This window comes from Suncus etruscus, chromosome 9, assembly GCF_024139225.1.
Source record: "Suncus etruscus isolate mSunEtr1 chromosome 9, mSunEtr1.pri.cur, whole genome shotgun sequence".
In the NCBI taxonomy this organism is placed as follows: domain Eukaryota; kingdom Metazoa; phylum Chordata; class Mammalia; order Eulipotyphla; family Soricidae; genus Suncus; species Suncus etruscus.
Genome location: NC_064856.1, coordinates 68,883,257 through 68,908,552, shown reverse-complemented (window position 1 = coordinate 68,908,552; position 25,296 = coordinate 68,883,257). Strand labels below are relative to the sequence as shown.

Below are 25,296 nucleotides of genomic sequence, written 5' to 3'. Positions count from 1 at the left end.
TAGTTTCCCCTCTGCCTGGGGGGAGAGGAGGGACAGCAAGGTCCCACAGGCTGTATAGGCACATAGCCAGTCACATCGTGCTCCACGGGGTATGCAAGTGACACCCTCACAGACCCTCTTTTCATCCCTTCCCAGCTACCCCTTTCTGGGAAGCAGGAATGATACCTGAGTATTGGCACATGTGACCAAAAAAACTAAGTTAGGGCCTGGAAAGATAGCACAGCGGTGTTTGCCTTGCAAACAGCCGATCCAGGACCAAAGGTGGTTGGTTCGAATCCCGGTGTCCCATATGGTCCCCCGTGCCTGCCAGGAGCTATTTCTGAGCAGATAGCCAGGAGTAACCCCTGAGCACCGCGGGGTGTGGCCCAAAAACCAAAAAAAAAAAAAAAAAAACTAAAAGTTAAACAAAAACTGACATGCTAGTACCAGGGAGATCATTCCTGGGTCACAGATACTTGCTGAGTTTGGTTCCTACATGGCCTCCAGCACTACCAAGGTAACTTTGGTGGCTCCCAGCACCACTTGGGTCAGAACACTGAACCACAGGCCCAATTGACTGAGACTGGAATCTGACTCTAAGCACTGTTTGGAAGGCCAAAACAAACAAAACCACTGCTCATACACAAAGTGACAGCTACTTCCGCTGGTTGGAATATTGTGGGTCTGTTAACATGATGAAACTCTTTGTGAACTGGAATGGAAAAATCTCCAGGACAGCCAAGGAGATGGCACAAAGGACTGGCAGACAGGCTTGGCATGTGGGAGTGCTGGGTTTTGTCCTGGCACCACATACTTCCCCAGGCACAGCAAGGAAGAACTGCAAGCACTGAACCATGATAGCCTCCAGCATCATCAAGGTATAGCCCCCAAAAACAAAAAAGAAGGGGGATAAGGATTTCCAGAATATATTTAGTGAAAAAGAAAAGGCTGAACTTACATACTCTAGGCTGACTTGTGTGTGAAAAAGGGAGACAAAGAGGCCAGAGCAATAATGCAGCAGTAGAGCACTTCTTTTGCTTGTGGTCAACCCAGGTTAGATCCTGGTATCTGATATTGTCGTCCAAACCCCTCCAGGACTGACCCTTGAATGCAGAGCCAGGAGTAAGCCCTGAGAAATCCAGATGTGACACCCAAAACAAAACAAAATATAATAATAAAGAAAGGGAAGGGAGGGGCTGGAGAGATAGCATGGAGGTAAGGCGTTTGCCTTTCATGCAAGAGGTCATCGGTTCGAATCCCAGCGTCCCATATGGTCCCCCGTGCCTGCCAGGAGCAATTTCTGAGCATGGAGCCAGGAGTAACCCTGAGCACTGCCGGGTGTGACCCAAAAACCACAAAAAAAAAAAAAAAAAAAAAGAAAGGGAAGGGAGGGGCCGGAGAGATAACATGGAGGCAAGGCGTTTACCTTTCATCCAGAAGGTCATCATTTCGAATCCCGGTGTCCCATATGGTCCCCCGTGCCTGCCAGGAGCAATTTCTGAGCACGGAGCCAGGAAAAACCCCTGAGCACTGCCGGGTGTGACCCAAAAACCAGAAAGAAAAGAAAAAGAAAAGAAAAGGAAGGAAAGAAAGAAAGAAAGAAAGAAAGAAAGAAAGAAAGAAAGAAAGAAAGAAAGAAAGAAAGAAAGAAAGAAAGAAAGAAAGAAAGAAAGAAAGAAAGAAAGAAAGAAAGAAAGAAAGAAAGAAAGAAAGAAAGAAAGAAGAAAGAAAGAAAGAAAGAAAGAAAGAAAGAAAGAAAGAAAGAAAGAAAGAAAGAAAGAAAGAAAGAAAGAAAGAAAGAAAGAAAGAAAGAAAGAAAGAAAGGGAAGGGAAGGGAGGAACAAAAATCATCAATATTTGCATGATAAAGCTATATAAAGAGCCTGGACACCTGCCTGGGCCTTTTGTTTGTTTGTTTGTTTTGTTTTGGGGTCACACCTGGCATCGCTCAGGGGTTACTCCTGGCTCTATGCTCAGAAATTTCTCCTGTCAGGCTCAGGGAACCCTATAGGATGTCGGGATTTGTACCACTGACCTTCTGCATGCAAGGCAAATGCCTTACCTTCATGCTATCTCTCCAGCCCCTTCCTGGGCCTTTTTAGAGTTTTTTAATGTTGTTCTATTCTTTAACCATGATTAAATTACATAAATTCAAAAAAATAAAGGTCTAAGAAATAAGTCTCTGGCTTTTTCATTTTACAAATGTAAAAGCTGGAAATGTGCTGTGCTGCCTCTGCCGCTCAGAATGTTCCTTCTAGGTCTGCCTTTACTCCCTGGGCTGAAGCATCCTACATTGCACTCAGCTCCACAGCGCTGCACGGATTCGGAGTTCCCACTGGGCTTGACTTGGCACACTGGGCAACTCTAAGTCCTATGCCTTCCCCTTCTAAGAACTTGCAAGGGATTGAGGGTTTCTCAGTGCGGGGAGGGAGGCGGCCTATTGGTCTTGATAATTTTCCAGAGAAAGGAAGATACAAAGAGAAGATCCAAGAGAAGAGAACCCCACCTCCTCAACTATTCCATGCACAGAGAACCCCAACCCCTGGGGTTCACCTGACCCTTTTCTGCCTACACACACACACACACACACACACACACACACACACACACCTGGGGTTCACCTGACCCTTTTCTGCCTACACACACACACACACACACACACACACACACACACACACACACACACACACACACACACACACATTTCTCTCCTACCTACTCCTTTCTCTGTCTTTCTTGGCCTCAGCATCTCTCTGGTCCTCCCAGGTGAGTGCCCACGCCTGCCGTTACTGTGACAACCATTCACCAGCCATGGAGTTCTCCAGCTCCACCGCCCACATACAGACCTTCTCCAAGACAACCAAGGCTGTAGGAGGCAAAAAGAGTGGGGTGAGGGAGGTGGGGCAGGGGATTGGAAGGCACAGTCTTTCTTCCTCTATACCCACTCCATGGGTTACCGTCTTTGCTTCTCCTGAGCCCTCAGGAGCCTGTTGATGTTCACCCACAGATAAAATAACCAATAACATAGATACCAATACCATGTTGTGATGGATTAAGTCTTAATTGCTTGAGAACAAAGTCACAGGCATATCACGGATCTCTGCTGATAGAATTTCAATAATGGAGGAAGTTGGAGAGGAAGCTATGAGTAATGCTGATCCTGCTCCGTTTACCAAACAGGAGAGAGGATGAGCAGACAAACAATTGGCCTCAAATTTCCATGCTTTCAGCCCTTGGGGTGGCAGGCAGGCTTAAGGGAGGGCAGATCCGAGAGAAAGCTGAGAAAAATTAATTCTTCAAAAAGAAAAGATTACATTAGTCAGGCAAAGGGGGCTAAAAGATGGTCAGAAACCAGAATATTCAGTCCTCCCAGGGTGGGAGTCATTTAAAAACTGACTGCTCATGCTCAGTGAGGTCTCGCCTGGGACATGAGACCAAAAGTTGCGATCCCTGTGAGACTTGACTACACATTAATCATCTGAGAAGCAGTTGAAGTGAGAATGAAGAAGTGTCTCAGCCCAGATCGTTCAATCAATTGTATTTGTTATTGTTTTTCGTGTCTGCCAGAATCACTATTGTGCTCTCAGAATTGGAAACCAATGATCAACAGGGCCCAGGCAGGAAACACAAATGCAAAAGCAAGACTGAGGTGAAATGTGGGAGATGGGACCTACCTAAAGAGACAACTCAGGGCTGGAGAGATAGCATGGAGGTAAGGCGTTTGCCTTGCATGCAGAAAGACGGTGATTCAAATCCTGGCATCCCAGATGGTTCCCCCAGCCTGCCAGGAGCTGAGCCAGAGCTAGGAGTAACCCCTGAGCACCGCTGGGTGTGACCAAAACCAATAAATAAATAAATAAATAAATAAATAAATAAATAAATAAATAAATAAAAATAAAGAGACAACTTCCGTCCCCTTCGTATTGACATTGACATATGAGAATGCAACTTCAATACTAAGGTTTGGGAATCTGAAATGTTATGTGAAATCTCTCAATGATTACTTTCTTTCATTTCAGTTTTTATTTTGTTTATTTTATTTTTACTTTATTTCATTTTTAATTATTTTTTTATTTTTAATAATTTTTATTTGAAAAAAATAATAATTTTTATTTGAAACATCATGATGTACAGTACTGTTCTTGACAATATACAAGCAATATACAAGGTTATTCCAAAACCACACAGGCCATCAGAGTGTCCATTTCCCTCCACCATAATCTCAGAATTCTGTTGGCTACTTTAAACAAAAAAAATGTCATAGAGGTCAAATAAAAAGCATTCTTGGTGAGGCCTCTGGTCATTATTTAAAGGCAAGGCGCCTTGGACAGAAGAGACAGCTCAACAGGTTGGAGCACATGCTTTGCGTGCAAGAGTCTGGCATCTAGGCTCCACCTATTTCCAGAAGCAACCCTAGAGTACTGAGCTAGGGACAGCTCCTGAGCACTGTCAGTGTGACTTCAGAACCAAAACAAATAAATAAAAGCAGATATTCCTAACACATTTTTCTCGTGTCAGTCCTTCAGATTCTAAGTGTCTTTGTTTTGTTTTGTTTTGTTTAGGGGCTCTGCTGGTGGTCAGGAGTTAGTCCCTGGCTCTCTGCTCAGGGATCAATCCTGTCAGTGCTAAAGAATTGAACTTGGGTCTGACTCAATGCAAAGCAAATACCCTACTCACTGTCCCATCATTATGGTTCCAGATTCTGGGGAGTTTGAAGACAGCTGTTTCACTAGGATGTTATAAGGATTAAGTCACATAATATCTAAAATATACTTTGCACAATTCCTGTTACAGGAAAAAGGCTCCATGAATCAAGAGTAATACTTGTCAACAAAATTTTTGTTACTTTATATTTTGGGGATTGGGAGGAGATTGCTTGTTTTGGTTTGGTTTGAGTTTTGTTGTTTTGTGTTTAGTCACATCTGGCTATGTTTAGAGCTTACTCCTGGCTCTGCACTCAGGGATTACCCTTGGCAGGGTTAGAGGATCATATGCAGTGCTGGGGAAAGAACACGGGTCACCTCTGAGCAGGGCAAGGACATAACCTGCTGTAATATCTTTCTAGCCCTCTCTCAAATAAATACCAGTTTGGGGATCACCCTCGGTAATGTTCAGAGATTACTTGGCTCTATACTCAGGAATTACTCATGGTAGTAGTATTTGAAATACCAAAGATCAAACTCAAGCTGGGTATATGCAAGGCAAGCATCTTACTGTTGGGTTACACCTTATTTTACCTAAAACAGTTTATCCTTGGTTTCTTTGTATCTGTTTGTTTACAACTTGGTTTCACCCAAAACAAAGATTGTCTTACTTGTAAACCTGGGTGGGTTTACTGCCCCACCCAGGGGTGATCTCTCTACTCAATAAAAACAGTAGTTCTGGCAGGCATCGAGGGCCATACTAGGTAGACTACATGCCAGACTACATGTGTTTTACCCTCAGCCTGATCTGGATTGTTTTTTTTTTTCGGGGGGGGGGGGGTGGGGGGGTCACACCCAACAGTGCTCAGGTGTTACTCCTGGCTCTATGCTCAGAAATCGCCCCTGGCAGGCATGGAGAACCATATGGGATGCCAGGATTTGAACTACCATCCTTCTGCATGCAAGGCAAACTCCTTACCTCCATGCTATTTCTCCGGCCCATTTCTTTTTTTTTTTTTTTTTTTTTTTTTTTGGTTTTTGGGCCACACCCTGTGACGCTCAGGGGTTACTCCTGGCTATGCGCTCAGAAGTTGCTCCTGGCTTCTTGGGGGACCATATGGGACGCCAGGGGATCGAACCTCGGTCCGTCCTAGGCTAGCGCAGGCAAGGCAGGCACCTTACCTCCAGCGCCACCGCCCGGCCCCATTTCTTATGCGACCTTGATTCAGACTCATTCGGCTGGGCTTGGAAATAAGACATGTGGGGGTGATTTTACACCTTACCAGCTGTACTATCTCTCTAGTATCTATAGTTAACAATTCGTCATAGTCGTTGTTGTTGTTGTTGTTGTTGTTGGGGCCACACCTGGCAATGCTCAGGGGTTACTCCTGGCTTTGTGCTCAGAAATCACTCCTGGCAGGCTGGGACCCATATGGAATGCCAGGAATAGAACCGGGTCTGTCCTAGGTCGGCCACATGCAAGGCAAACACCCTACTGCTGTGCTATCTCTCTGGCCACTACAGTATACAATTCAAAAAAAAATTTTTTTCCCTAAATATAAAAGTATAATACTGGAAGGTCCATAAAGTTCACAGGGTGGGGGTGCCTGCCATGCATGATTCAATCCCTAGTACCCACAAGTATCCCCCAAGCACTACTTCCAGGCATCACTGTGATGGGCCCAGATCAAGTAGCACATCTGCATTGAACCATCTGACCACACTGGCCTAGAATCACCAAGAGTGATTGGGGGTGGGGGTGGGGACGGGACCCTGAGCACTTTTGGAGGTATAACCAATCTTAGGGTGGGTTACTTATATTGAAGTTCAGATAAGGGATGGTCTTCTATCTACTCAAGAAGTACCACTCCCTTTGCAATGAATGGTGGCAATACAAAAGGACAGAGGTCAAGAGCAGAGTTCAGCTGAAAAACCAGCTACTGAGAGTCCAGAACTTCCGAGCAAGCTGTCTGAGAAAACAAGAAAATCCCCAGAGACGTGTTTTCTTAAAAAAGGAACATTACTCAGGGTCACAGCCAAGGAAAAGACCACTAAATTTGGGGGGTGAGTTGGCACCCCTCATAGTGAAAATTCACATAGCATACAGCCCCCTTTCTCACCCAAAGCCAGTTTGCCCTTGGAGCTAACGTAAAAAAATTGCACTCTCCCCTCATGTAAAGATCACCCCTCCAATCCCAGATTGACCTCTTGTCTTCCTCCAGAGAGCTAGACATGACAGGAAGTTGTCTAGCACTGCAGAATTCATCAGCTTGGTGACACAGAGTTCCAGCATCCTTGGGAGGAGTTTAATGGAGAAATTACTGAAGATGTATCACTCCAAATGTAGTCCCAAGTCCCTTGATGTCTCTCTTTCCATTACTCCACTTACCTCCATCACTACCACCTCATCGCCCCATCTTCACCCCACACCCAATACAAAAATCTAGGCCATGATCATTTAGGGTAGGCAAAGGTCCGGCCAAGTAAAGGTGTAAATGCATCCTGTGTCTGTTTCTGGCAATAAACTAAGTTTCAAACTCAGGTACAGGAAAACTTCAAACCCAAGGTTTCTTGGAAGAGGCAGAGCAGATGCCCATCAAAGATCCACCAGGATGTTCTATGGTAGCAATAAAACAAGGAGCATGTTCTAAAGCTGCAAGAGCCAGCTATAATGAAGCTAGTTAAGGACTGGGTGGAAGGGACCAGAGAGCTAATACACGGATCAAGGCATTTGTCTTGCACATGATCAAACCTGGTTCAAATCCATCACAACATATGGTTCCCTCAAGTACTACCAGAAAACCTGAGCACAAAGCCAGGAATAAAGCCTGAGCATCAAAGTGTAAGCCAAAAGTCTACAAATAATTTTTAATACATAAAAACAAATAAGGGGACAGTGTGATAGCACAGCTGGTAAAGTGCTTGCCTTGCATACAGCTGATCTGGGTTTAATCCCCAGCATCTCATATGGTCCATGAGCCTGCCAGGAGTGATTCCTAAGTGCAGAGCAGGAGTAACCCCTGAGCACTGCCACATATGTCTCAAACACCCGCCTCCCCAAAAAGGAGGTGAAAGAAAAATGGTATTTAGGGATAAATGTGGGAATAACTATAGGGAGTGGAAATAAAAGGGATTGAAGGGAACAGGGATGCCTAGCATGTTCAGGGTCCTGAGTTTAATCCCTGATTAAAAAAAAAAATGCTATGCCCTCAACCCAGTGACCTGGATGCCCCATCCATAGCACCACTGGAGTTAGGGGAGTGAAATAGGATTCAGTGGAGAATAGGTGTGAATGGGATTTGGAATGGGTCTGAATTTGGGTTATGGGAAGACCTAATTTTAGAATTTTTTTAAATCTAGATTTAAATCATGGAAACTTGCTTTGTGGAGCATACATATTTCATTAATAACACACAGGATCACTATCCTATTTTCGTAGAGATGTAGGGAAGTGGAAATTCTTGGGGATCAATTTAGTTTATAATTTTGAGCTCCCTCTCTTTTGCACTCTCAGTGCTGGGGGTACACAGATATCCCCAATAGTCCTTCAACCCAAAATATGTGAGTAAATAGGTAATTATAGCATAAGGTCAACTGTGAAACCAAATAGCAGGAGAGTTCTAGAAACTCCAGGGAGGGAAAGAACTTATCTTCTGAGATGAAAATCAGCTAAAGTGAAACCCTGTTCAAGCCTTCATAATGCTGGGCAGAGTTCTGGAGCTTCAGTTTCTGGAGTTTGTAGAAATTCCTATGGGTCAGTGAAATAGTCATGTCTGCATTTACTGGGAAACTCAGCAGTCGGGTGGGGGTAGGGGCCTTCAGCCTATGAAAACTGCTGACTTGGGAATTCCACGGGGCCATCTCTCCAGCTGTCCCATGAGATAGGCAGACACTTTACCTCTAGTGTCACCACTCCGGCTCCAGGGCACTCTTTTTTTTTTTTATTTTGGGCCACACCCGGCGTTGCTCAGGGGTTACTCCTCTGCTCAGAAACAGCTCCTGGCAGGCACGGGGGACTATGTGGGACACCGGGATTCAAACCAACCACCTTTGGTCCTGGATCAGCTGCTTGCAAGGCAAACACCGCTGTGCTATCTCTCCGGGCCCTCCAGGGCACTCTTAAGCCCCCTAGTTCAGCTGAGCTTCTCCCAGTGCCTCATCTATCACCAAAGCTATGTCCTATTATCCTTCAGAGATTTTTTTGTGTTTTTGTTTTTTTGGTTTTGGGTCACACCAAGAAGTGCTCAGGAGTTACTCCAGGCTCTACACTCAGAAATCGCTCCTGGCAGGCAAACACCTTATCTCCATGCTATCACTCCAGTCCCTCCTTCAGAGATTTTACCACTTTTCACACACAGTCCCTTACGAAATGTAAAACTGCCCTTAGGCTTAAGCTTATTTAGCATTAGATAGGAATTTGTCTTTTATCTGCCCTTCTTCCTATGTTGATTACTCCTGAAATATAAATATCCCACATGGAGGACATCCTCAGTCCACAAGGCTGGGAAACCCCTAACCCTATTCTTTTCTATTATGTGTCTTGTTTTCCTTTTTTGTTTTGTTTTGTTTTTTTTGGGTTACACCCTGCATCGCCCTGGAGTTACTCCTGACTGCGCTCAGAAGTGACTCCTGGCAGGCTAGGGGGACCATATGGGATGCTGGGATTCGGCCACATGCAAGGCAAATGCCTTACTGCTGTGCTATCTCTTCGGCCCCTGTCTTGTTTTCTTTATCATCACAGAACCTCTGCTTCAGGCCTGTTTACCAGGGCTGGACTCCAGCACAGAATGAGAGACAAACACAGGTTGTGGCAGCATTTTTCAGTGTCCTCCTTCAGATAACAAATAGATAGCACACACCTGTGTTGATCCAGAACCCAGAAAACCTTTGACAACATTGGTATTTTATTTGTTTATTTATTTGGGAAGGTTAGGGGACCACACTCAGAGGGGCTCAGAAGATACTCTTGGCTCTAACTCAGTGATTACTCCTGGTTAGCTTAGGGGACCATATCTGAGTGCCAGGAATCAACCTGGGTTGGCCACATGCATGGTAAACGCCCTATCCATTGTATTATCGCTTCAGTCCCCCAACATTGGCATTTTAATTATGACAGCCAATTAATAACTTTTTTTACCCTGCTCCCAACTGATCTCCATTATTAAATGTATCGAGAGAATATTAATAACTGTGATATTGGACCAGCGCAATAGCTGATTGGATTGAGTGCTTTGAGTGGAGTGTAGCTCAGTAGCATATCGTGGAAAGAACTTGTTAAAGTTGATAGAGACATTTCTCTCTGGAAAGATGGGATTCCAGTCTCCACTTTCTGAGAACTTCCACCCTGAGAACATACAGACAAAAGAAATCCTGAGAATAAAGAGTGGGTGTGTCCCATCTAAAATGAAGCTCAGGGAATCACCAAGCTCTGACCAGGAGCTTCCCACAAAACAGAGAAAAGACATGAGTGCCAAATGTGTCTGGAGGAAGGCATTGGGGATACAAAAACAAGAAAGACATAGGAACTGCCCCAAACGACTTACACACTTAGTGAAAGGAGAGGCATGAGAAAATCAACCTGTGCAACAGAGCACTGTGAGATTACAAAAGGCCCGTAAGACAGAGAGGGGCAGGGAGAAGAGGCTGGAAAGGCTTCTCAGGGAAGGGTTTTCTTCTTTTTGTTTAGGAGTCACATTTAGTAGTGTTTAAGGCTTATCTCTGGCTCTGTACTCAGGATTCCTCTTTGCAGTGTCTGGGGAAATCATATGGGGTGCCAGGAATTAAAGAAAGGAAATTAAATTAAATGTAAAAGGAATTAAACCTGTTGATATAATGGTAGTTGGACTTGGATATGCCCCTGAGATATCCCCCACTGTGATGACAGTTAACCTGGACAAGCCCCTGGACATAGCCCCTTGGACATATACCCAAGTATAAAAAGGAAAACTTGGGGCCGGCGTGGTGGCGCTAGAGGTAAGGTGCCTGCCTTGCCTGCGCTAGTCTAGGACGACTGCGGTTCGATCCCCCAGTGTCCCATATGGTCCCCCAAGCCAGGAGCGATTTCTGAGTGCATAGCCAGGAGTAACCCCTGAGCGTTACCGGGTGTGGCCCAAAAACCAAAAAAAAAAAAAAAAAAAAGGAAAACTTGGACCATTGGGAAGGGGCCCAGGATAGTGATCAGAGCAGCGCCAGCTGGTCTGTGGGGAATTGGAACAATAGTACAGTGGGTAGGTTGTTGCCTTTCATGTGGCTAATCGAGGGTTCAATCCCTGACAGGTATCTCATATGGCTCCCCAATTAGTGCTAGGAATAATTCCTGAGTGTGGAACCAGGAGTAATCCCTAAGCATCTCCTAGTGTGGCACAAAAAAAAGAAGCTGAGTCTTATGGAGACATCTATGCTCCTACCTCTGTCTCAATTTCATCAGACCCCAATCTGAAAGCCCAGCTGGAGAGTCACATGATAATTGGAGCTAGGACTGTTGTCACGCCACCTTCTCTGTGAGTCGCTCCTGACCACAGCCATCAGACGCCTAGTATGTCACCAGGCTGCTTACTGTATTTCTCAGTCTCTTCTCTGTTGGGGCCAGAGTAATAGTACAGTGGGTAGGGCATTTGCCTTGCATGCAGCCGACACAGGGTTCAATCCTTGACATCCCTTATAGCCCCCCCCCCAAGTACTGCCAGGAGTATTTCCTGGGTACATTCAGAGTAACCCTTGAGTATCACCAAGTGTGCTTCCCCAAACCTTCCCCCAAGAAACAAAAGAAGTCTCTTCTCTGCCTTTGACTAAGCCCTTGTCAGACCCTGGCACTACACTAGAGGCTGACAAATGTATTTAGTTTACTGGCCCCTTTTCAGATTTAAAAACAAAAAACAAAAACAAAAAAAAAAACACCTCAGCACCCCTCTGGAAATTTATCTTCTTGAATGGGAAGTGCCTCTCAATTGTACCCTGGATTAACCTAGCACCCTCCCAGAGGGAATGGCACTGCCTACTTGAGAAAAGGCTTGCCTAGAGTCTGGCAGAAGATTTGTGTTTATTTTCTGTTATGTGTTGTTTTAGTTCTGCTGTGGGGGGGGGGGGTAAGGGGGAAAGAGATGTTAGGGGCTGGAGTGGTGTGCAAGCAGTAGGGCATTAGCCTTGCACGTGCTAACCTAGGATGAACCGAGGTTCGATCCCCCAGCATCTCATATGGTCCCCCAAGCCAGGAGTGATTTCTGAGTGCATAGCCAGGAGTAACCTCTGAGCATCACCAGATATGCTCCCCCCCACCAAGAAAAAGAAAAGAGATGTTGAGAACTGAACCCAGGGCCTCACATAAGTAGCCAGGGTTTTATTTCCAATCATCCAGGGTTCATTGCCACCTACTGATTGGCAGAAGGCATGCATCTCCACCAAGGGCAAGGGAGCCAGCACCAAGGGCAAAAGCCACTACCAGGGCCTTATCACCACCACCAAGCACTTCCAGGTGTACCATAATTTGCCCCAGAATGATTTTGGAGAAGCATATGGTGCCGTCCAAGTTCGAGCGGCAGATTCGACAACAAGCCTCCCTTCATTCTCCCCAAAATACAACTCCCCTTTGCTACTTGAGATGCCTCCACTGTAAAGTTATCATAGGCTAAAGTTTCTCTGCCACTATCAGCATTTGCTTTAATGAGTTATATTATTTCTTCTTTTTCTCAATGGCCTAAAGATCCAAAACAGTAAGTTAGGATCAAGCTTTTGTTTCAATCTCTGTAGCCACAGGCAGAGGATTTGAGGGTATAGGATGGTTTCTGGACCACAGAGAGCAGATGAGGTCCTGAGTGATAATATAGAAGCTATGATGCTTGTCTTGCATGAGGCTGATCCAGGTTTTATTTCCAGCACCCCTATGTCTCCCAATCCTGCCTGAAATGATCCCTGAGCACAGAGCTAAGTTTAACCTCTGAACATTGCCAGGTGTGGCCCAAAATAAAAAAAACAATAAATACATGGAGAGGAACAGATAGAGATATGGCATTAAAAATGGGGTGATCTAATATGGACGTTTGAAAGTTTTATAATAAAGCCCTAAACCCCCAAGAGATGGAGAGTAAGTTTTTGTTGGAAGTTACGATGTGCCAGGCACTCTACCCAATATTCCCTTGCAAATGAGAAAATGGGGCTCAAATACAACCAGCCCAAATTTACAGGGCTAGGGGGCCAGAGAGATAGCATGGAGGTGGGATGTTTGCCTGGCATGCAGAAGGATGGTGGTTCGAATCCCAGCATCCCATATGGTTCCCCCAGGCCCCACCAGGAGTGATTTCTGAGTGTAGAGCCAGGAGGAATCCCTGAGCACAGCCGGGTGTGACACGCCCCCTCCAAAAAAAAAAAAAAAAAACAGATTTACAGGGCTAGAAAATGGCAGGGATAGATACACTTCAGAAATAGTTTTTTGGGGGTTTTATTTGGAGTTGGGTAAACACCAGGCGATATTCAGAGCTTAATTCTAGCTCTAGTTTCAGGAATCACTTCTGGTGGGACTCTTGGGGACGATATGGGATGCCAAGGACTGAATTCAGAATGGTCATATGCAGGTAAACACTTTACTTATTGTACTATACCTTGAGGGAGGGACACCTGACAATATTCAGGGGCCACCCCTGAATCTGTGCTCAGGGGACCATGTAGTGTCAGAGATCACATTGGGGTCAGGTGAATGGTAGGCAGGCACCTGTTCCCCTGTACTGTGTCTAGGATGTCTCTGGGATGTCTTGACTCTAAGCCATCAGCTGCCTGAGTCTCAGTGGCAGAAATGTGGCCCAGCCCTTCCCCACCTGGCTTGACAGCTGTGGAAGGACACAATAGCTCAGGAGCCCAAGATGGTTAATGGGTCTTCCAGCAGTTCCAGATTTTCAGTGACCACCCTTTATCTGCAAGTATTCAGGGATGACCCCAGTACAGTGACTCTTCTCTGGACACAAGCCCCAATGCAGAAGTATTGGGGTTCACCATGGCCACATGTGGAATCTTCCCTTAACAAGTATTATGGCCCAGAAAAAAATCGGTGACAGTGACCCACTGGACTCCAAGAACACCTGGCTGGTCAACAAGAACAAAAATGAACTCAAGAACTTGGGGTTGGGCCCAGAGAGATAGCTCGGCGGCGTTTGCCTTGCAAGCAGCCGATCCAGGACCAAAGGTGTTGGTTCGAATCCCGGTGTCCCATATGGTCCCCCATGCCTGCCAGGAGCTATTTCTGAGCAGACAGCCAGGAGTAACCCCTGAGCACAGCCGGGTGTGGCCAAAAAAAAAAAAAAAAAAAGAACTTGGGGTTACGACCTGGATCCCTGATGGAAGGGATGACTTAAGGTTTCCAGGGGTTCCCAGATGTGAGGTGAAATCAGAAGTGTTGTAATGGAGGAAGCTGGGAAGAGGGTGTAGGGATGACTGGACACCAAGGGAAAAGGCTTAGAGGTTCTTTTGGTATGAGACAAAAAAGATAAGATGACACCCTAGCCTAGGAAGTGAGAAGGTGGGGGGAAGAAAAGGAGGAGATGGGGAAGGAAGGAGGTTGGGAGGAGGGTAAGGAGAAAGAAAAAAGGAAAGGGGAGGCCAGAGGAGGAAAAGGACAGAAAGACTAGGGAGGGGAGAAAAGAATAGAGGAAGAGGGGAAAGGAGGGAGAGAGGGGGAAGAGGATAGAAAGGAAGAAAGCAAGGCTTCTTTCTGCTCAGAAGACAGACAGGTGGGGCCGGAGGGATAGCATGGAGGCAGAAGGATGGTGGTTCGAATCCAGGCATCTCATAGGGTCCCCTGAGCCTGCCAGGGGCAATTTCTGAGCATAGAGTTAGGAGTAACCCCTGAGCACCACCGGGTGTGACCTCAAAACGAAAAAAAAGATAAAAGATAGACAGGTGACTGGAGAGGGAGAAGAGGAACCAGCATGGTAGCCGGTGTGGGGGAGCACAGGCTGGAGCCAGGGGAAACTAGACTAGCTTGGCGAAATGGGAGAACTAAGAGATCCTGCCCCACGTGATGGGAGGTCTTGGGAAAAGATTAAATGTGGACAAAGTTCGTGGGTCACAAAAACTGGAGGATAGAAAAGACGTCCGGGATTCTCGGAGCTGGAAAAGCTGTGGACCTGGCTTGACAATGGCAGAATCGTTTACACCTCAGATCAAGTCGGGGCGATGCTGGAAGTCCAAGCCAATCCGCGGATCTGGGTCCCCCAGCCACGCTGAGCACATACTTGGAGACAGTTGTCAGTCGGCTTAGCACACACACTGGCACCACTCGCTGCTTCCTGACTCCGCGCTGGATGTTGTGCCGCCAGAAGAAAAGGATCATAGTGGCCCTCAGAGGGTGACAAACGCACCATGGTGAAGTCCCAAGTTCTGTCACAACTCCACCAGTTGCATGTACATACATGACCATCACTCCCACCTGAACGATGAGCGGCAGGTGCAAGTGCAGCTGCAAGCGCAACACCAACTGGGCAACTGTTGGCTGGATTCTGTAGAAGAGTGTGAGCTCCACACCTGAGCAGTAAGGTGTGGGGTGGCCCTGACTGCATCCCATAAGCAGCGGAGGAGGTGCAACAGGACAGTGAGTTTAATGAGCCGTCAATCCTTAGGGTTTGGTGACAAGAACAGCTATTTTGTTGGTGTGTAAATCCATAGTGTAAACCTGCTCTTCGATGCTACAGTGATGCCACTCTTAGGGTCATGCTAGGTGCCTGGCTGCAGATGAGAGAGTATACAAACCTTCTGGGCATTAGAATTTGCAGCCTCTCTTGGAAATGATACTCACCCTGGCTTGAGTCCAGAAAAAAAGCTTTATGTTTACAAATTCTTGCAGATGAGTCTAATAGGCAACTGATGGTGCAGGATAGGACCGAGGGAAGGACTGAAGGGAACTTAGTGAAGGCAAACTAGGCCATCTATCTGCTCAGGGGGCAACCTAGAAGATAATACTCCTTCCAGTACAGCCTAGTCGCACAGCTCTTCACAGCTACCCCGCCAGCACTATGAACTCTGAGCTGCCCTGCTCCTTCTTGCTGACACTTCATCCTAGCTTTCCTGTAACACTCTTGACACAACTGACAAGGCTTTTCCAGTACCACCACTTCCACATCCTCCGCCACTTCCTGAATACCCTCCAGATACTCCACTGCCGTTAGACTTTGCCATCCCACTATAGATGCCTTCTACAACAGACCACATCCTGCTGCTGTCTCTTGAGTGCTGAAACCAGGATGGTGTCTCCTGAGCGGCTGTTGAAATGTGCAACTAGGCCCATGAGGTGCTTTAGGAAAGATCAAGCCTTGGTTCTATGGCTAGAGATTCCTTACAACTTCCCCAATTGTGAAAAGATGGGCCTAGGGCCCTGGCACTAACCAGCCATGTGACCTTGGCAAGTCATGCGAAAGCCTTTTTTCTCAACTTCTTAGGGCTGTTGTGAGGCTTAAATGAGGGTACATGGAGGTGCCTGGCACAATGCCTGGTAAATTCTCAGTGCTGGCCGCTCTTGGCTCCACTGAGGGCAGTGGACAGGATTTAACCTCTGGTTCCTACTTAATAACTCTAAGTCCAGTTCTATTGTTTACTCTGCCCTCCCCGCCATCAACACTAATAAATACTTCTTTTGCCCTTTCAACTTGCATCTGTCATGGGAAATTCGCAGAAGAAATCAAAATACTTTATGTGAGTGCAAGCTGGGACACCGGGAGGATGATGTACTGTGGGTATTGTGGATAATGTGGCTTGTTCATGAAATGGCCCCAGAGAGGAAACCCAGTTTAATCTGATGTTACCAATGTAAACATTCAATGGCAGATCATGTGATGATAAGGACACCCTGGCCTGTTCCTACAGTTTATGTATTGGAGGGGCCAAGGAGACATAGGTAAAGTTGAGAAGGAATAAACAGAATCCAGACACCTGAGAACCTAGACCGAACCCATGCATAGGGAAATCACCAGCCCCCTTCTCTTCAGGCTTGGACTTACCTTCCCCTCCTCTGCACCAATGTTGCATGCCCCCCTCAATGTTTGATCAAAGATCTTGCACTCCCTACTCCCCAGCCCATACCCATCCTTGTTCAAGCCAGCTTTCTGTCCTCAGAGTGCCAGGATTTAAAGAAATCAGACTTCACCTTTTCAGTGACAAGTTGCCACTGCCTGAGAATTAGAGGATCAAGAGTTAATTTACTGGATTGGTTTCAAACTTAGGGTTCTTGGTTTTAGGATTTGGGGGGAATATAAGGATGAAAACGGCTATACTAGGTAGTGTTCTCGGGAGGCAGAGGCTGCTCCTGATTCATTGCTCAGAGGTTGTTTCGGGCCATACACAGGGACCATGAAGTTTTTTTGTTTGTTTTTTTTTTGTTTTTTTTTTTGGTTTTTGGGCCACACCCTGTGACGCTCAGGGGTTACTCCTGGCTATGCGCTCAGAAGTTGCTCCTGGCTTCTTGGGGGACCATATGGGAAGCCGGGGGATCGAACCGCGGTCCGTCCTAGGTTAGCGCAGGCAAGGCAGGCACCTTACCTCCAGCGCCACCGCCCGGCCCCTGACCATGAAGTTTTGAGGTGGAAACTTGGGTCTCCAGTATGCAAAGCATATGCTCAAGACCATTGAACTCTCTCTAGCCCCAACATTTGTGTTTTCATTTTGTTTTGTTTTGTAGTGCTGGGGGTTGAATCTAGGGCCTCATCGTATGAGGCATATAGCTCTACATGTAAGTCAAATCCCTAGGCTTTAACTTGTATGTTAGGGTATAATCCTCCCCTCAAAAAAAAATCATAAAGTTACCATACATAAAACAAGAAAAGTGGACCCCTGGAGCTACTCTCTTCAACTTCTTCTTTTGCTATCTCCAAGCAGGGGTCTGTGAAAACCTTAATTTGGATGAAAATCACTGACTCACCCAACACCCACACAGGGCCTAAGTCTCCCCCATCACATCCCACAACTACATAACCCCTCAATTAGAAGTGTATTCAGCACCACCCAAGATTTCCATTTATGCTTCTGGGTCAGATGCAAATGTCCCTGGAGTGAATTGTTCATTATTTAGTTTGAATTCCACATCAAAAGTTTGAATCAGCTAGTCCTCCTAGTCCTGAAATCCAAGGAGAAAAGAGATGTCTGAAAGAAATCTCAATCTCAATCGTTGTGGAGGAGAGAAAGGAGGTGGTGTCAGCAAAAGAGGACACTGCTCTTGTGCTGCCAGGCACTCGTAAACAGGGACTGCATCAACGACAAATGTGGACCATGGCATACACTCCCATCTCCCCTTACTCACCCACACACGTGACCTACTCCAACCAGAGCCAGAGAGCCAGCCTGGCGCCAAGATGCTCTAGCCAGGACTGTGACCCAGACTGTGAGGACATTCAGGCCCCTGGCACCATGCCCCCATCCCTCCTCTCCAGGACAGGCACGTGCTACACAGCAGATAAATAGGGCAACCAATGGCCCTGGGCTTTTATTTCTTTCTTCTCAAAAACAGTAGAGGATGGAGTCCCCACCTTGTTCCCATTGCATTGAATGTGCCTTGGGTCTTATGACCCGAGTGTCATTGCAGCTACCTCCCCTCGCTCCAAGCGCAAGGGTGGCAAGGAGGAAAGCACTGAGTATGGGGGTGGCGTGGGTCCTAGCAATTTGAGCCAGGTTCAGCACCCCCATTCAGCAGCTCCCTGAGCCCTCTCCCTATAAGACTTTGACAGACATCAGAACATATACTTATGGCAAAGACAAAGATAAACTGAGGCAGACTACACATGCAGACTCAAAATCAGACTCATAATCAGACATACACACAAGTAGCAGCCCCTTCCTTTGGCATAATTCACCCTAGCCCTGGGAACAGGGTTTAAGGGTAGTAGCATGGGGCCTAGGTACTGCAATGCTTTGATGGGACTAACTTGATTCTTGGATACCCCCAAGCTCTTAGGCCATCTTCTCTCTGGACAGGTACCTTTTCACCCAACACTTAAGCAATTGAGATTGTTCAAGTAGCAAGGATTGATGAAAGAAAGGGAAATTAGACAATCTTCCCACTGGGGTGTGTGAGAAGACTTCCTCCAGCCCTGAGTCCAGGACTTCTCAATACCAACTTCTCTTGTTCTTCCTCAACACTGCACAGGTCAGAAAAAAAAAAAAAAAAAACCAAGTAGACATGTCAAACTCTGCTATCTGGTAGAATTTAGGAGCAGAAGAGTTAAAAAGCTAAGCACCATCACCCCCAGAGGGTCTTAGACAGACCCAATGGGGCAGAGGTGGAGAAATATCTACTTCTGCCTCTAGCAAGAAGCCTTAGCCTGACTCATTTCAGCTCTCAGCTGTAGCTCATACACTGAGCTAGATTTGCTGGAGAGCCTTGTCCCACTGATCCCCTCAAACATGTACATGTCCTAGGCAGTACCTGCTGCTCCAGGATAATACTACAAGCATCCTGATCCAGGTCCTGCAGGTTTCACAGTGCTGGGCCCCAGCCCTGGCCGCTGGGAGGAATGACTATACTCTGGTACTCTGGCCTATCAGTCGGCCTTGCTCAGTCCGTAGTCTTCCACTGGCTCCCGGCTCTCAACAGCTGACAGGGTGATGAGCATCTGGGCAGCATAGTAGGTGGACATGATGAGTGCCCGTGAGTAGGGTACCGGGAAGCAGAACTTGTTGAGGGCGATGGTCAGGTCCGAGATGATAAAGAGAAGCGCCCCACTGCTTGCTGCCAGCTCAGTCCAGCGCCAGGCTGCCCCAACCAGCCTCAACCCTGCCACAGCCCGCCAGCCCATGAAGCTGATAATGGCCACATAGATCCCCACCAGGTAGGTGAAGGCACCTGAGAGGCCTGGGTAGAGGATACCATAGCAAAGGCATGACAGTACGACCATCACCAGCCCTGTCCGAAGAGCCAAGGGCCGCATACCAAAGGCGGAGGCATAGAGCACGTGGGTCACAGCAAACATCAGCAGACCTGAGATGAGAGAAGATAAAGGTATACTGAGGGCAGGCTCGGGTGAAGGTAGGGTACCTGAGAAAACCCAGAGGCTGTGTGTAGAGGTGATAAGAGTGGGAAGAATCTGCTGCCGGAGAGATAGCATGGAGGTAAGGCGTTTGCCTTGCATGCAGAAGGATGATGGTTCGAATCCCGGCATCCCATATAGTTCCCCGTGCCTGCCAGGAGTGATTTCTGAGTGTAGAGCCAGGAGTAACCCCTGAGCGCTGCCGGGTGTGACCCAAAAACCAAAAAAAAAAAAAAGTGAGAGTGGGAAGAATCTCACCCTATTAAGACACACCCACATAGAATCCCCTGAGTAACTCCAGAAAATGGCTCCAGATCACCTAGTAGTGGTCCTCAAACTATGGCCCGCGGGCCACATATTGTATTTGTATCTGTTTTGTTTCTTCATTGCAAAATAAGATATATGCAGTGTGCATAAGAATTCGTTCATAAGTTTTGTTTTTACTATAGTCAGACCCTCCAATGGTCTGAGGGACAGTGAACTGGCCCCCTGTTTAAAAAGTTTGAGGACCCCTGACCTACAGGGATAGCCTCTAAGAAGGATCCCTCAGGAGCCAGAGCAATAGCACAGCAGTTTGAGGGCGTTTGCCTTGCATGCGGCCATCCCAAGTTGGACCCAAGTTTGATTACCGGCATCCCATATGGTCCCCGAGCCTGCCAAAGAAACTTCTGAGCGCAGAGCCAAGAGTAATCCATGAGCACCACTGCGTGTGGCTCCTCCCCCCCCCCCCCCCCCACTGCAAAATAGAGAAAGGTCCAACAGACTTTGGCCTCAGAGACCTTCAGTTCAGCATTTCTGGTTCAAAAATTTCCTGATCCGCAAGCAGCCGATCTAGGACCAAAGGTGGTTGGTTCGAATCCTGGTGTCCCATATGGTCCCCCGTGCCTGCCAGGAGCTATTTCTGAGCAGACAGCCAGGAGTAACTCCTGAGCACCGCCGGGTGTGGCCCAAAAAACAAAAAAAAAAAAAAATTTCCTGATCCAGGACCCAGAACTCCCATGTTTGATTTCGGGCATGACATGGCCCCCCAAGCATCAGAGGGTGCAGCCCTGGATGTTCCCAGAAGTTTTGGTATGGATGGCTCAGGCATTCCCAGCACCACAGGACTTGAAGAGCATCTCATCCTTGGCCCTTTTCATTGAACCAGTGGTCTGGTTGGCTGAGAATCCCCCATTGAGGCCCCAGGGTCTCCTGAGCACTGCTTGGGAAGCCCTCCAAAAACAAGAGTTCCCTTTTCCAAATCCATGTGGCATCCTCTCTCCCCCTGCCCAGCACTCTCTAGACCCACTATCGCAGGTAGCTAGCAACCATATTCACTAACCGTGTGCAAAGTAGCCCTGGTCCTGCCAGATGAGGAAAGCATCGCCCACAGCAGAGAAGACAAGTCCCACAAGGATGCGGGTGGCACTGGGGTGGCTCAGCAGAAATCCTAGTCCATGGGCCAGAAGAAAGAGCCAGAGGCAGAAGATGGGCAGGCACTTGATGAGGGCGCTGACCCACGACGGGCTGGATGAGGGCAGCCAAAGCACAAAATACACGCAGGTGGCCTTGAGGAAGGGCACGAGCTTGGGTCCCTCACTCTTCACCTGGAGGACAGACACAGAACAAGAGCAGTGCTCAGGACGGTAGCACAGAAGCCCATAGGGACTCAGGGCCAGCCCAGATATCTACCTCAAATAGAGGTTCCTTTCCCCAAGCAGAAAATGACAACAGATCACACATGTCCTGCCCCAGCCATATATGTGCAGACAAGTCCATCATCACCCCAAGCATAAAAGACTGGGGAGTGCCGGGGTGTCATGAAGTCTGCTGCTTCTAGCCCTGTAGTATGACCAGAATAAACACTCCTGGAGAGAAACTAGAACTAGGGTTAATGTCCACTCAGGCAGCTCCAGGCTTCTTCATTCCTGCCCCTTCTTCTCCCTCCTCCCCCCTACATTAGTGCATTTGGTCCTGCACTGCCAGCACCCCAACTGTCTGGAATAGAGTCAGCAGGAAACCACAATGACTCCTAAGTGGCTGGCCTATCATCCTCAGCCATAAAGTCTGCCCAAAGACTTAGGGCCCTGGCAATGCCAGGTATCACAAACATGCACGTGGCTGAGCATGACCAATGGTCAAGTCTGCTCTGCGGTGTCCACTCTCCTAAAGCAGAGGGGGCAAAGGCAAGGCAAGGAGATAAGGACCCATGACTTTGAGAAAACTAGACCTGAAAAATAAAAGAGAGATTCAGGGTGGAGTGGGGGAGAGAGGGGAGAGTGGGACAGGGAGTTCATCATATCAGAAAGAGGCAGGAAGGGAGGGCAGGAATTATCTTTCCAACTTTTGATCTGGGGCCCGGAGAGATAGCACAGCGGGCGTTTGCCTTGCAAGCAGCCAATCTAGGACCAAAGGTGGTTGGTTCGAATCCCGGTGTCCCATATGGTCCCCCGTGCCTGCCAGGAGCTATTTCTGAGCAGACAGCCAGGAGTAACCTCTGAGCACCGCCGGGTGTGGCCCAAAAACAAACAAACAAACAAAAACAAACCAACTTTTGATCTGAAGTCAGGCTAGGAAAAGAGGAATAGAGAAAGGGAACTTGGAATTGCTGACTTCTCAGTCTGATTAGAGGGCCAGAGGGACAGTTAAAGAAAGGTTGTGTGTTTCACACGCGCCAAACTCAGGGAGGGGGTTGCTAAGACGTCCTGCATTTGTGATTCCCTAAGGATCCTTTCCTTGCTCTTCTGGTCCAGAATTTCAAATGTGTCTACCCACACTCTGTTTAAAGTGCTGAAACCTCTGACTGGGGTGTCAGAGAGATAGCATGGAGGTAAGGCGTTTTGCCTTGCATGCAGAAGGACAGTGGTTCGAATCCCGGCATCCCATATGGTCCCCAAAGTCTGCCAGGAGCGATTTCTGAGGGTAGAGCCAGGAGTAAGCCCTGAGCGCTGCTGGGTGTGACCTAAAAAACTAAAAACCAAAACAAAAAAAGGAACCTCTGACTGGGTGAACTGACAACATAAGCTCAGAAGAGATCATCTCCCAGACCACCAAAAAAACATTCGCAGGAAACAGATCAAAACTGGGTGGAAGGAATGGGGTTGAAGGGGATGGGGTGTCATAGGAGATGAATTCAAGGTCCAAAAACTGCTCTGGCTACGCCTGGGAAGAGAAGAAAGAGGTCAGAGATTTAAGCCCCAATGTGTCCGGGTCTAGAGAGGCAGGAGCACAGAAGGGCACTGGAGGAGGGAACAAACAGTTCCAGAGTCCAAACATCTCCGTATCCAACCTTTCAGAGCTTAAAAGAAGCAAAATTGGATCTGCACCCCCTGCCCTTTCCTAGAAAGAGAAAAAAACGAGCATTAGGATGAGCCAGTGGGTAGACTTGGAACCATCGCAGAGAATCCGGCGCTGAGAAAGGAAGATTAAAAAATGGAAAAGAAGTCCCAAATGCAAAAAGATGTCAAGTCCCCAAAGAAAAAGATGTCAACTAGACTCGGGTCCCTCTATCTCGGGCTACCCCGAGCAGCTGCTCACAACTCAGACGCCCCTTTCCCTTTCCCTTCCCGCCCCCGCCCGACCAGTTGAGGAGCCAAAGGGGGTGCAATCAAATTCCAGATCCCCAGGAGGCCCGGTCACTGTCCGGCTCCCACGCCTTCCCCCCTCCAGCCGCCGGCCCCCAAGGCCAGCCTGATGGACCCGGGGGCCGGGCCCGATCGGGGGGAGCAACGCCAGACAAGGGGAGGGGGGGTTCAACAAAGTCACGCTTCCGAGTCACGTGCCCAATGTTTTCCTCCCTCGGGCAGGGGCACGAGGAGGAGGAGGAGGAGGAGCCCGGCCCGACAGTCCCGGGGCGCTGCAGACCCGGACAGCGCCCACCTCCTCCTCCCGGGAACCCCCAGCCGCCTGGGAGCCCAGCGAGCTTGGCCTGCACGACCACCAGTCCCCAAGCCGGTGTGTCCGCAGACAGGGCTTCTCGCTCGCGCGCTCACTCACCACAGTGACCGGGGACACCATGGCGGCGGCGGCAGCTCGCAACCCCGCTCCGGTCTGCAGCAGCCAGGACGTTTGCTTGCCTTCGGCCAGCAAAGCTGGAGACGGATAACAAAGCCCTGACAGACAATAACCTCACGCTCGCCTCACGGGCTCCCCGGGGTGCTAGCTGCTCCTCCCCCTAAGACGTCATCACAAGCCCGGCCAATGAGAGGGCTAGAATCTAGAGGAGGGCGTGGTCACGAATGGTCACGCCCATTTGAGCCTGCGGTCCTGTGGTGGGCGTGGCCTCCGAGGCTTCCCGGAGAGTGACCATGAATGACCCCTGTCCCTGAGTGAGGGACTTCGCTGAGAAATAAATACATTCCTGATCTGAACACACACACACGGCTATTCGCACTTTCTCAAGAGTCCATGAACAAAAGGCAAAGGGCAATGGCATGGCAGATTCTCTTCATCCTTGAACCTGCTCTCCGTGCACACACACATGTGCCTGTATCCAAACACATCAAATGGACACCCTAGTAGTCGATGCACAATTTGCAATATGTAAAGAGACACAAGCATGAGCTACAGAGCAGCCCGGGAGTTGATAATCTTAACAGACTTGTACAAACTCATACAAAATCTGTTATCCTTAGGTACCAATCAAGTCCATAAATATAAAAATTGATCATTAGGGGCAGGCGAGGTGGAGCTAGAGGTAAGGTGTCTGTCTACCTTGCAAGCGCTAGCCAAGGAAAGGACCACAGTTCGATCCCCCGGCGTCCCATATGGTCCACCCAAGCCAGGGGCAATTTCTGAGCGCTTAGCCAGGAGTAACCCCTGAGCAGCAAACGGGTGTGGCCCGAAAAACCAAAAAAAAAAAAAAAAAAATTTATCATTACAGGTTGTCACTTAAGCAATAAAATCAGCCCTGGGGAAAAATAGCTCTATGGCAAGAGTATGTGCTTTGTATGCTGGAGGCATGGTTTGATTCCCTCAGCGTCTCCTATGGTCCCTTGGGCACCACCAGAGCCAAGAGTAGGCCCTGAGCACCATCATTGTGGCTCAAAAGCAGCAAACAAATGGGAGGGAAAATAACAACAGATACATATGTAGATACATATCTCTCACTACTATGACAGTGCTGTAACACACAAGAACTCACCATGTATAACAAATAGGCATGTAAAAGACGTGCATACTCTTACAGAATGATCATGTGAACATAGTGTGATATAACAAAGCATACCATCTAAATGAATTTGATGCTATTATACAAATCAAAAGTACACAGGTGGGGTCAGAGAGACAGCATAAAGGCAGGGTGTTTGCCTTGCATGCAGAAGGACACTGGTTCAAATCCTGGCATCCCATATAGTCCCCTGAGCCTGCCAGGAGTGATTTCTGAGCATAGAGCCAGGAGTAAACCCCTGGCATTGCCGGGTGTGACCCAAAAAAACAAAAAAAAAAAGTACACAGGTACATTTGGATGCAAGTATGGTCAGAATTATGAGAAATACTTAGACAGCCTGGTAAATAGTCATAAAGATAGGAATCTAGTCCTAGTTTTGCCATAGCCATATGATTGGATGAATCACTTCCGTGGCTTTGATTTTTTCCTTTGTGAGATGAATGGATGGTCTCTAAGGTTCCTCATGTAGGATGGTGTCAGAGTATGCGAGACAAAACCCATCATGAGTCAGATGAGTCAGAGTATGCAA

General features: G+C 47.8%; 1 protein-coding gene across 1 annotated transcript; it reads right to left on the bottom strand.

Moving 5' to 3' along the window:
• Window positions 1-18,634: 18,634 nt before the first annotated feature.
• TMEM86A (transmembrane protein 86A) lies at window positions 18,635-23,747 on the bottom strand. Its single transcript, XM_049781087.1, has 3 exons — window positions 23,594-23,747; window positions 20,940-21,204; window positions 18,635-19,569 (listed from the first exon to the last, which is right to left on the bottom strand). Exons 1-3 carry the CDS (start codon window positions 23,612-23,614, stop codon window positions 19,133-19,135), a joined length of 723 nt encoding a protein of 240 aa, XP_049637044.1. The 5' UTR covers window positions 23,615-23,747; the 3' UTR covers window positions 18,635-19,132.
• Window positions 23,748-25,296: the final 1,549 nt, after the last annotated feature.

Excerpts from the sequence above, each read along its gene's own strand:
- TMEM86A (XM_049781087.1), bottom strand. The coding sequence starts at position 23,614 with ATGGTGTCCCCGGTCACTGTG. Across the intron at positions 21,205-23,593 it reads TGGTGTCCCCGGTCACTGTG|GTGAAGAGTGAGGGACCCAA; the intron begins GTGAGTGAGCGC and ends TCTGTCCTCCAG. Across the intron at positions 19,570-20,939 it reads CCAGGGCTACTTTGCACACG|GTCTGCTGATGTTTGCTGTG; the intron begins GTTAGTGAATAT and ends CTCTCATCTCAG.